General features: G+C 46.4%; 1 protein-coding gene across 1 annotated transcript in view; it reads right to left on the bottom strand.

The window, feature by feature from the left end:
• rras2 (RAS related 2) overlaps positions 1 to 9,996 on the bottom strand; it is a 36,125-nt gene extending 26,129 nt beyond the window's left edge. The window contains exon 1 of the mRNA XM_076287302.1: positions 9,632 to 9,996. Within this exon, the coding sequence (XP_076143417.1) occupies positions 9,632 to 9,733 (102 nt within the window). The 5' untranslated portion in view covers positions 9,734 to 9,996. The remainder of the gene's footprint in view (positions 1 to 9,631) is intronic.
• Positions 9,997 to 12,226: the final 2,230 nt, after the last annotated feature.

Genomic DNA, 12,226 nt, shown 5'->3' with positions numbered 1-12,226 from the left:
ACAGATCGATTCCACTGCCTCCATTATGCTATATGATTTCACTGGCTAAAGCAATACATCAGACCTGTAATGCACACTAATGTATGGTATTATTCAAATTACGCCGTGCCATGTTGACAAGACATTTCTTTAGCAAATATCAAGCAGAAATAAGAGGCAAGTGATTGGAAAATATTACAGAAAACAGGATAAAACATATAGTCTGCTATTAATGTTAATGTTATTAATGTTTTGCAAGTGTACAGATCTATATTTTGCCATGGATCTAAAAATGACAACTCATAAAATATGTTATCAGTGCCACTCCATAAAAAATAATGGCTGTTGGTGAGTTGGTAGATTAAAACAAATCTCTGAACAAACGTCCTGGTTTTAATCTCCTGTGACCTCGCCTGCGTGAGAGGACAGAGGAAGGTTGTGGAGATAATGAAAGGAAAACAAAACAAAACGCCGGGACCATATTTGCTCTGTGAGCCGGTGGTGAGCGGCTGCAGCAGCCTATTTGTTGTTGGAGCCACACCATAGCTGATCTCCCTGGGTTCCTGTCGTCTCAGACGCAGCCATCCCATGCTCATGTACAAACAAGCCGATAGTGCATTGTGGGTAATACAGCTCTTTCTATTCTACAAGGGAAGCGGGGTCTGAAGCGTTTACTGCCGTCCACACAAGGCGGCGTTTTTTATTTTTTGCAATCACCTGCCTACATGAAACACATTTTTAAAAAGATTTGCGTGGAAATGGCTTGGTCAAACCACGATCACAGATGAGAACTCCTTAAAAGCAATTGTGAATCGTAAAAGGACTCCCCTGGCCATGGCAAATGTATTCAATGCTTCTCGTGCCGCTGAAATCCTACTGGATTCTTCTGCGGCATGACTGCTTAGAGTGGATAAGGGAGATGGTGTAGACCAGACTGCAGTCTCTATCGGCCACTGCCTTGCAGTGACCTCTGCCTTACTGCTCTCTCCCCACCCCTCTGGATCCCACACAACATCCAGCCTGGGTCCACTATGAGCAGGGAGCATCTGATTTGGGAGCATCTGATTTGGAGACTGCCTATATGAGTGTGTGTGTGCCTGTGTGTGTTTATGTTTGAGCATGTGCGTGTTGCTGCGTGTGCTTGAGCATGTATGTGTGTGTGTGTTTGAGTGTGGTCTTTGAGTGTGTGTGTGTGTGTGTGTGTGTGTGTGTGTGTGTGTGTAGTGGGTGAACAGGGCAGTGTGTGTGCGTGTGTGTAGTGGGTGGACAGGGTAGTGTTTGTGTGTGTGTGTGTGTATGTGTGTAGTGGGTAGCAGGGCAGTGGGAGAGGTGGGAGGTCTGATTCATGGTGTCTTCTTGCTGGCTGTGGTGCCATTTGGCCCCTGAGTCACTGACCCGCTACAGCGGCACCTCTACAGGGCACAGGCACACGGTCCAGCCCTGCTGACCCCCCCCCCCACCCCACCCCACCCCACCCCCCCACACATGCCTCAGTGGACAGTCATCTGACCCCGACTGGCCGGGGTGGAAACATGGAGCTCTCCCATGGTGCCACACAGGGAGAAGAGAGGCGCACAGGGAGATAGATGGTGTGTGTGAGTGACGTGTGTAAGTGTGTGTAAGAGAGAAAGATAGAGAGAGAGAACAAGAAAAACTGTGCGAAAGGTGAGAGAGCCACTTGATTACATCACATGTATGTTTTTGTGTATGACAGAGTGTCTATTTCAAAGTGTAAGATTCGTCACGCAATGACAACAGGTCACGTCACGTGACACAGAACATTTGGTCTTTGCGCAATCTGTAACACATTCAAGGATTCATTTGTAGGAACTCGTTTTCCAAGTCGAAGAGGAGGAAGGAAATTAAACCAGAGGACGACATGATCTAAACGCACAATTCTCTTCCTCGCGTTCGCGGTGGATATCGAACACCAGATCGTGCCCAGGGAACAAAGCCAATCGATCGATGTGTGTGAGCATCTGATCTGGAAACAGATGTCTGGTGTGTGGGTCTGAAGATGCATAGCATATGTTTCTCCTTCCAAAGACACCAGTCAATGTGACATAGCCCTAGGCCAGCAACCCCATAATAATCTGTCCCCATTCATGCTCGGAAGTGATTATCTGCAAAGGAACATGTGAACTCCACGCACTCTCCTCGGGAGAGCAACACAGAGAGAGAGAGACAGAAAGAGGTGGGGAGAGAGAGAGAGAGAGATATGGAGAGAGAGAGAAAGAGACAGCGAGAGCAATGGAGAGAGAGGGAGAGAGAGAGAGAGAGAGTGAAAGCAGGAAAGACAGTGGGTCAGGAACACATAAGATACAATATCTTCAGATCAACTAGAAGTGTGTTTTGGACTGGGAAGTAAACGAACAACAACCACAAAAAAGATCTTCAAGTGCACAACATCCTCCTCCTCTTCCTCCCTCCAATCAGAGCTCTCCAGTGCAAACATGCAGCGGGTTGACGTGATGGAAATTTCTTTCATGTTTTCACTGCTTGTGCAAAACAGCAAATGAAATCAAAGGAAAATAAGTCCTTTTTTATTGTCTCATACAAACACACACACACACACACACACACAAACACACATACACACACACACACACACACACACACACACACACACACACACACAGACCCATGCGTGGAGCAGTGAGTATAAAGGGCTGTGAGTGCTACAGGCCCTGTCTGCTGTCTGCTGCTGCAGGCTCTTCCTGCAGCCGACTTGTGTAAACAGGATACCTCAAGACAAGGTGAGGCCCCTGAGAAGCCGCACCACTAAAGCTAGTGTCAGGCTGAGCAGTGTGTGGGGCCTTTGGTGTGAGCCGAGGCGTGTGTGTGTGTGTGTGTGTGTGTGTGTATGTGTTGTGTCTGATGTGTGTGTGGGCAGCGCTCGCGTATAGGTGAAACAGACAGCGGCGGCGATGTTTTCGACTCTCTCAATTGGCGAGCCAGCCATGCCAAAACAGACGCTGCTACACCCTTCACCACTCCTGTGCTGCGCCGTTTCAGAGCTCGTAAACGGCTCTGACTGAGGCGAGGAGGGGGGGGGGGTGGGGGGTAGGGGAGAGGAGGGGCGTGCAGCTGTCAGTCTTGGGCACACAAACCGACTGTTTGCATTACAGCGACAAACAGGACAAACAGCAGTGGCGCTTCCGCTAGGCGCGTCCCTCCTGGCACGGGCGAGGCCACAGCCCCCGTTAAGTGGAATGAAATTAGATCAGCGTGGCACAGGCACAATCATTCAGGCCTAATTGAATGGGGGGGCACACAATGTCTTCCCGTTTCCCTTTGATTCGGCACGCTCTCCGGGGATGGGCAAGCCATCGCCTACAAATGAGCCGCCCAGCGTGAGCTCGCTCTGTGAGGGAGGCGAAGGCTTCTCCGCGGGGCGAGACCAGATGAGACACACACACACACACACACAACGGGACCAGACGAGACGTTCGAGGGGCCCCAGGAAGAGTTGACGCTGTGCCCTGCCTGCGCATAACTACAGGCTGCCCATCGGCTGTCCCCACCCCAATTATGGGCAGATGGGACATAAACACTTTAAATGCTCCCTCACTGTTGGCTCTTAAGGGAGTATTATATGGTTAAGTCCCAGGCCTAGATGAACCTCTATCTCCCTCACCCCACCCTACCACCACTAAGACCCATGAGAGAGCTCTGTAGGCATGTTTTCCCTCACAGCAGGCTATGAAAGGGTGTGTGTGTGTGGGGGGGGGTTGTCAGCCTAACGCAGTAGAGACCCCCTCCATGGCTCAGGGTGGACTGATGGCATGTCCATGGAGGCAGAGTGGCATTCCTCAAGCTGCCTTGGTGGCACGGTACCAGGAGTCTCTACCCTCTCATCATCGGGGAGGGGCCCCTCCCCAGCCGCGCTACACAGGAGAGGAAATTACATGGCGGGGGAAGAGGCATGGCGAGCAGACGAGCTTTAATACACTTCCTCCTCGCCACGCCTCTGGGTAGCTTTTACACATACACTTCCACTGTGGCCGCCGAGAGCAGCGAGCAGCCTTGGCTTCTCACAGGGTCTCTCAGCGCTTCAATCAATGCAGCGCAGGGAGCTATGCTGGGACACAGCCAATCAGAGACTCATCCTGGAAGCTTCCTGGAAGGCTTTTTAGCATGTAAGGACCCATTAAGAGAATACACAGAGAAAGGCTAACCATGACAAACCGAGCTTCAGCACCATCACAATGGATACATTACAACATTTCAGCAAGCAACACAAAAACACCCTTTTTCTCTGAGGCTGTTTCCACTGAAACAGAAGAGCAGTTCTTTTCTGTTCAGACCCAGGCTCCATCATGTGTTGTCATGCTGTTTAGACAGAGGAAACGGCAAGCTTCCGTCCAAAAACTGAGATCTCTTTATTTGAACACCAGACAGAGGGGTTCCGAGGTTTGTTTTTCATTAGAGTGGAAACAGCAGCTACGACAGCCGAGCTCCGAGTGCCTTGGCCAGCGGCGGCTGACCTGACCCAGGCACAGGAACCACCTGTCAGAGGGCCAGCAGCTCCATGAGAAATCAACAGGTGACCCCGCAGGAGCACGAGCCCTTCATCTACCGCCTCAGAGACAAAACACACACACACACACACACACACACACACACACACACACACACACACACACACACACACACACACACACACACACACACACTGACACACACACACACACGCACACACACACACACACACAAACACTCACACACTAATGTTACTACAAAGGAAACCTTGGCTCTGGGAGTCAGCTGTTATCAACAACGTACACACAGCAGAGGTGAAGGCCTTTCTGCATCATGTTTAAAAATGAATGTCTTGAGTCACCGACCCAACTAGGGGGCAACTGTCGGACAAACCTGAACAGAAATAAAACCTGCTGCTTGCCTTCCATATCAACAGGGGTAGGGTGGGATAGTGTGTGTGTGTGTGTGTGTAAGCATCATCACGCCCAATAAGGAAGGCAGTCACCATCTCAGCCCAAATATAGCAGCTTTAAAGTGGCATGGCTATGCAGGCTGGGCTGGTGTTTCAGCTCCACACTGCTGATACGCTCCATTCTCTCTCTCTCTCTCTCTCTCTCTCTCTCTCTCTCTCTCTCTCTCTCACATACACACACACACACCAGCCAAGGGCTCACAAAGCAAATACATGAACACAACAGGTTCATGGTTCATCACACACACACACACACACAGACACACACACACACACACACACTAACGTGTTGTGATTACGGCACCTTGCTTCCACATGCAGGAGGAACAGCCCTCACGCTTAATTTGTATTCATTCAATTATACTGCTCAGCGCTGCATTCTTCCTATATGACCTCACATCTCCGTAATCAAAACCATGCACCAGAGAGAGAGAGGGAGGGAAGGAGGGAAGGAGAGAGAGGGAGAGAGAGAGAGAGAGAGAGAGAGAGAGAGAGAGAGAGGGTTGGTGGAGGAGAGAAAGGAGTAGGGTGCAAGTGGGGGAGTGCAGAAGTACTTATGTTACCCGAGAGTGCCCAATACTTTATGATTTGGGAGGCTAAAGTGGCTCAAAGGGTTTTCTATAGGTTCTCAGTGTATGAACTCAGCATGGATAGGAGGTGCTGGGAGTGACGTGGGAAGGGGGGGGGGTCTGTAGCAGGCAGAGGGACTAGGGATGAGTGCTAATATTAGCCAGCGTGTGATCATACCCCTGCTGTGGGCAGCTCCACCACACTCTGGAGCTGACGCACTCAAAGGTCATCAAGGCCCAGGACCAATGGCACCCGCTCCCACCCAGCACACAGGTCAGTGTGTCAGACCCACCACGCGGGGTGTGGTGTGGTCAGTCATAAGCACAGCCGATCCCTTCAAATTCTGACACACTGATGGAATCAGAGAAAACTCCTCCGCTCGGCATAAACTCCTCATAACTTCTCTCTTACACACACACACACACACACACACACACACACACACACACACACACACACACACACACACACACACACACACACACACACACACACACACACACACACACACACACACACACACACACAAACACACACAGAAGGAACGCTCCTCATTTCGAAAAGTTTGATGCAATTGCTCTGTCAGTCTGCCGGTCATCTTTTCAGACATGACCTTTAAAATAAAATAAAAAACATGATCAAGGTCTGCCCCACAGTTGTGAGTCATGCTCTCCAGTGTGGGGCTTACAAGATTGCTTCAAATGATAAATGGTATTCTTTGACTGCTGAATCAATGTTATGTCACTTCCCAGCTATGCTGATGTGACTCACTCCTTTGGCACTGGCCAGTCCCCCGCTGAAGTAGATGACTCTCAACAGTGACCCAGCACATCTGTGTGTCTAATGAGGTCATACCCATAGCCCTGTGTCAACCCCCAGCTTCTGCCCTGTATCACTAGACAGTAGGGCAGACCACAACAATTAGAGCTGCGCTAAACAAGCTCGGACAGCGCCCCAACACAAACACATCTCACTGGTGGAAAAGACTCCTGTGTAACATCAAATTTTCCAGATATATTTTTTGGATTTAATTCCGCTGTGCACCAAACACGGGCCGAGCTCTGTATGTGGAGTTGGTTGTATGGCTGCTTTGTGTGCACATGCACACACACACACACACACACACACACACACACACATACACACCAGCGATTAGCCGGACTCCTCCTGGTCCCACACACTCACCCTGCAGCTCATATTTTCCCATACACATCCCCGCAGGGCCCTGGAGAATGAACAGGAGTGGAGTGACTTCCTTTTCCAGAGCGGAATTCCGACCTCTTCGTGGTCATTAACCCAACATGAATCAGATGTAACGTGCCCCCTCCTCCCCCCTCCAATGGGAAACCTCTACTCAGTACCCAGCTGGAGGCGGGTGGGGTGTGTGTGTGTGTGTGTGTGGGGGGGTGCTATTGGACTGAGATTTCTAGAAACACCGCAGAACAAAAGCACTTTCCATCGTGTCACCGTTTCAGAGACACGGCTGTTATTCCTAGGGTATAAATAAATGATGAACTTTAACACAGATTTGTTAGCTTCGACAAAACAGCTCGAACTGGCAAGTGGTCAAGTTCAAACCAAACGGATAAAAACAGGACACAGCAGAGCAGAAGTGTGCAACTGCAGGTGTTCCACAGATAATGTGGAACTGCTGGCGAGGTGATGGCATCCAGCACTATTTGAAAGATCATGAGCCAATGCATGACTGGCAACACAGTGATCTCAGCAGATGTTGATTATTAAACAGCCATTAGTTTTGCCAGCTGCGGTTAGACATTGATGAAACTCTGAAGGGGGCTCTCTTTAGGTTATTCTTCAGTCCTGCTTTAAAAAGGAGACTACATTCTGGGTTTCTTATTGTAACTGTGATGCCCTCCCACAACTCATCACTACTTGCAATCTGGGCCAGTCAATCTAGTCTCAAAATAACTCCTTAACTAAATTCAATAGTTCCAACTTCACCTTGGCATTTACTAACATAAGACGTTATTGTGATGAGAGACTAGTTGCATGATTCATTTTTTAATATCAAATAATAAATGTACCCTCTTCAAGCCTCTCTGCACATTACATGGTTATCCATATGTGTCTTTCACATAATGCATGTGAAAATATTGTTAAAAATGTCATCCTAAGGCAAGCTGCTTCATTTAGTGAAAAGAAAAAATGACTAAGGGAACAAAGAAAAAAAAAGGTAGGCTATACATATTTTTGAATTTCCACATAAAATGCAGCCTATTAAACACCTCACAGCTACACTCTACAATATAACTAATTTTTCAAAAATAATGTAGCATTAAAAATTGTATGTCGCTGACGAAATTTGCCCAACAACAAAAATACCTGACATATCCATCCTCTGTGCAACAGGTAGGCTAGTAGCCTACTTGTTAACAGCATTGAAATTGAGTGCGCCATGACCTGGTCAAATTAACGAGAAATACAGACAAAATAAAGCCTGAATTGGTTCATATAGCTTTGATTTTCTTGTATGTGTGTTCTAGCACAGGACATGAAACTCGTAAACAGGCGTAGTGTTTAAGTTACTTTTCTATATCACATGTATTGATCTGGTATGCCCAGTCAACCGTTCTCATGAATGGCTGTTGGAGCCGACTGTCGACCTGTAATCCGATCGGCCAATACGCACGGTATAAATTTAATGAGCTTTCAACAAACCCTATTACAAAGAATGCAAGGGGCCCCCGACAAAGCCCCCGCACACGTGCTCCTCCATGGATAGTTGGGAAAATTAGACCTATTCTTCAGGGTGACACAAAGGACACAGGGCCTCTTACTGGTAAAAGGACAGTCTCAAAATTCGAAATTACTAGGAATATGTAGCCTGAAGAAAAGGTAGCCTAACTACCTCAATATTGCTTCGAGGAGAAATTAAGTAGCCTATGGGCGTCCAAGTAGGCTAGTCTAGTAGGCCTAGTGTTCGAGAGGCATTTAACTAATTAGCCTGCTGAGTGTTGGAATGTCATATACCAGGCAGTAAATGGCGACAGGGATTGGGGTATGGTTGTTATAACAACAGCTGTGTCTACGCACAGCTGCCCCCTTTATGGCAAGATGAGGTTGATCATGAATATCATATTTTGAGGCACATTATCAATGTGCGTCGCGTTGGTAGTCTATATAATGTTTTCTGTCATTCCACAAGTAGCCTACACCGAAGCCTAATTTGGCACGGTTCATTATTTCAGAAGCGCAGCTAGCGACCGATTGCCCCACTGGTCTTTGCGAATGCGAACTATATAGTCCATTAAATAAGTGGAGGCTGCTTTCAGTCTGCATTGTAGTTCAGTTGCGGCATTGGTTAACAGGAAAGGAAACTTGAAATGTGTCAATGTAGCCGTGCACTTTGCTACAACTAAGACTTTGCTGACAGCAGATACAGGGTAAATGTGATTTCTTCTTACAAGTTATAAGTCGTTTACATAACGTAGCCTATCGCCCCAGACTGTCTACTAAAGAGACTACAAGCACAATCACACAATATGCAGCTTGCATACTCGCAGAACTAAGTTCGCCAGCCTTCAATCCATTAAGTTATAGTGGTTTTGAAAATTATTGTTCACGGGAGCCGTCGGTCGCTGTACTGCAAACGCAAAAGAACGCACATAATTTAGAAATCAAGTGTCATTTGGCATCTGTTTTGAATTATTTTGCGCGATGGCCGGAGAATAAAATATTACGAGAGATAGGCTACTTTGCATTTCGCAGTCTAGACAAACTGGTATTAAGGTATGTGATAGCCTACAAACTACGCACATAGCTTACACCTAATGGACTTGAATGGGTAGAGCGGGTTGCCTTTTTAAACTTTTCAGATGAAAATGAAGTATTTTTTAGGCTCGAATTCACCGTGGTAATCACGTACAGGCTACAACGTTACCAACCTAAATGACGCGCATCGAATATAAACTGTAGGCTACGATACGAGTAGTGTTTTCGCACTAAAGTATCAGTTTAGTTACAAATTCATGTAGACGAAGGCCTCAGCCAGGGTCTTATCTGAAACCCCCTTTTCCGTTCGGGGTCCCCATTCTCCGTAAGAGCCACCCCCCTCTAAATTCCCGAGCATTTCGTATTTGCTGGTAAAAACATTAAGTATTTACTGACCTGAATGAATTGGATAGTAAGTGCAGATTTCCCGACACCACCACCTCCAACCACAACCAGCCGATACTTCTCCTGCACCGAGCCGTCCTTCCACCCAGCCATCGGGGACACACACTGCTGCACTCGCCGCTGTCTCAACGCCAGTGAGCAGACACCCACTTCTCAGTGACAGGCCCTCACTTGAAATACTGTAGCGCAAGAAAAATACGCCACTTTAGCCGCTTCAGAAACGAAACCAACACAATCCGTCCAATATGACAGAAATACAATAGCCGCCTGTTTAGAAGTGGCTGCTGTCTCAGACCGATCGCCCTCCTGGAAAACGCTACCAAGCACTGTGCTGCAAGATTGGGAAAGATAGGGTGAATCAGTTCGTTCAACACAAATGGCTGACGCTAGGGGCCGTTCTAAACTTCAATTAATATACATAATACATGTCAGTCCATCGTCAATATACCGCCCCACAAAAATGTTCCAAAAAATGCGCAACGGCACGAAATGCCCTTAATGTATGGTCTGTTTAATCTGATGTGATTTTTAATCGATTGACATGATAGAATGCATTTACTGATGGACCAGAGCTATATTTTGTCATTTCGTGGAAAAATAGCTAGGCTGAGTCACAGATTTCAGGTATCAAGACTTATAGCCTATAATCTTATCATATTATACATCATTGTCATGTTCATTGGTAATTGTCTATGTTCATTGGTAATGGTCTAACTCTGATGTGTTCCTAAAATACAACGCTGGTCTTTTAGGAACTTGGATTGGATATAACTTTTGCAGGTTTTACTTCCCACCACATAGACCCACCAGGTACCAGATCCACCGGTCCTATAGTAGAGCCATGAGCTGAACAAATACGGTTGAGAATGATGTCCATGTTGTCCACTGTTTTCACAGCTGGAGAAAACTGACCTCACACCCACCTTTCAGTCATTTACGGTCCTAGAATGAGATTGTCTGCATAACGTTGACCTCTGTTAGAAGTGTCTATGCACTGTGGCAAGACCACGTCATGCTCAACATAGGCAAAGTGACCTGGAAGTCCCTGGCCAAATACACTGGATGTGTTTTGCCACTGGTGTTGCTTGTGCAAATGCTACCTTACAAAATGTCAAATAGCTCAAACACACACACACAATCATCACCTATAGGCATCCAGCCATGTTACAGAAATATGTGACATTTGTTCAGTACAGAGGCACAATGGGCTTTTCCTTTTGCCCTCACAGAGAAGATGGTATTATTTTGAAGGGCTGGATTAGCAGATTCCATTTGACTCCCACTCTGCATTGTAGCCTTTGAGGAATTCCAAGAATTTCAATTAAGTCTGAATCCCAAGCTACCTCAACACCACCATGTCCTCGAGCAGAGGTGGGTACTAGTGCAACATCAAGGCCTGTTGACCGTGACATCTGAGCACAATGTAAAAAGGGAGAGATTATCTCTGGTCACATGATGTATACTAGGATATTTACAGTCCTTACATTACAGTACTTACAGACTGTATGAGGCAAAGGAGCTTTGGAAAACTAGAGAAAAAAGTAAAACATTCCTTTCGGACTGTAAACATGCCTGTAATGAACTCTCCTGTGCAATGTTTGTTATTTGATATCCACGTGATAAATGTATGGCAATGGATGAAATGAGCAGATATTGTGCCCCACACAGGCCATGTGCAAATCAGCGCAAAGCCATTTATTTCTGAATTAAAACCAATGTAATTATTAAAACACAAGCGTAATCATGTAATTACACAATCAACAAAATGTAATTAAGAAAATGTCAGCTCAACATAGAATTGAAAATGGTATTGCATTAATGTGGAAATGCAAATGTGAGCCCTTAACGGAGTAGAAGATTGGAATGTAGAGAATTAATCTGTGCTTGGTAATCCCCCATATATTCATTGGCTTTCTACAGAATGGAAGGACTGTTAGGCATAGGCAAGTGCTGATTTTACACGACCATATCTGACATGTAGAAATACATAGGGGTGTCCACACAAAGCATGTGTGATTGCAAAGTATATATATACTTCACAATGTGTTTTGTTTAGTGATATTTACCCTATTTCTCAGCCAACATACATGAGAGCATTTCACCTCTCTTGGGTGCCTTACCTGTGCTCTTTTATGGACGACAATCATAAAATACTGCACATCACCTGAGAACAGCAATTTACACAATTATATCTTGCACTACACACTATGTATGGCCATAAATCAAAGTTAAACCCTGTTTCCAATAGACAAGTATGGCATACAGGAAGATTTATGTTCTGGCTCTATGAAATGTGATTCTCCCTTTGACATGACCTTAGAGATCACTTTTAAGGAGCTCATATTATGTAATCTATATGCAACACTGGGGACGCCCATAATGACATTAGTTTGGGTTTTGTAGTCCAATAAAAATGAAAGTTAATGTACAGTTTATGTGGGGAACAAAGTACCCTCCCCACCCCCACGGTTCATCCTCTTAACGCGATTAAGGGAGAGACCTCCACACGTGTGGGTTTGCATCAGCAGATTTCTGCCGTTTCTCATCCTTCTCTGTGAAAGCCCTGAGCAAACCTTATTTTTATTG

The sequence above is a fragment of the Alosa pseudoharengus genome, unplaced genomic scaffold, assembly GCF_046254945.1.
Source record: "Alosa pseudoharengus isolate Yale_2024_CS ecotype anadromous, Long Island Sound unplaced genomic scaffold, YU_APseudo_1.1 YU_APseudo_1.1_scf_16, whole genome shotgun sequence".
Taxonomy (NCBI): Eukaryota; Metazoa; Chordata; class Actinopteri; order Clupeiformes; family Clupeidae; genus Alosa; species Alosa pseudoharengus.
Note: the sequence above shows the minus strand (reverse complement) of the source record. Positions and strands in the feature narration are given on the sequence as shown.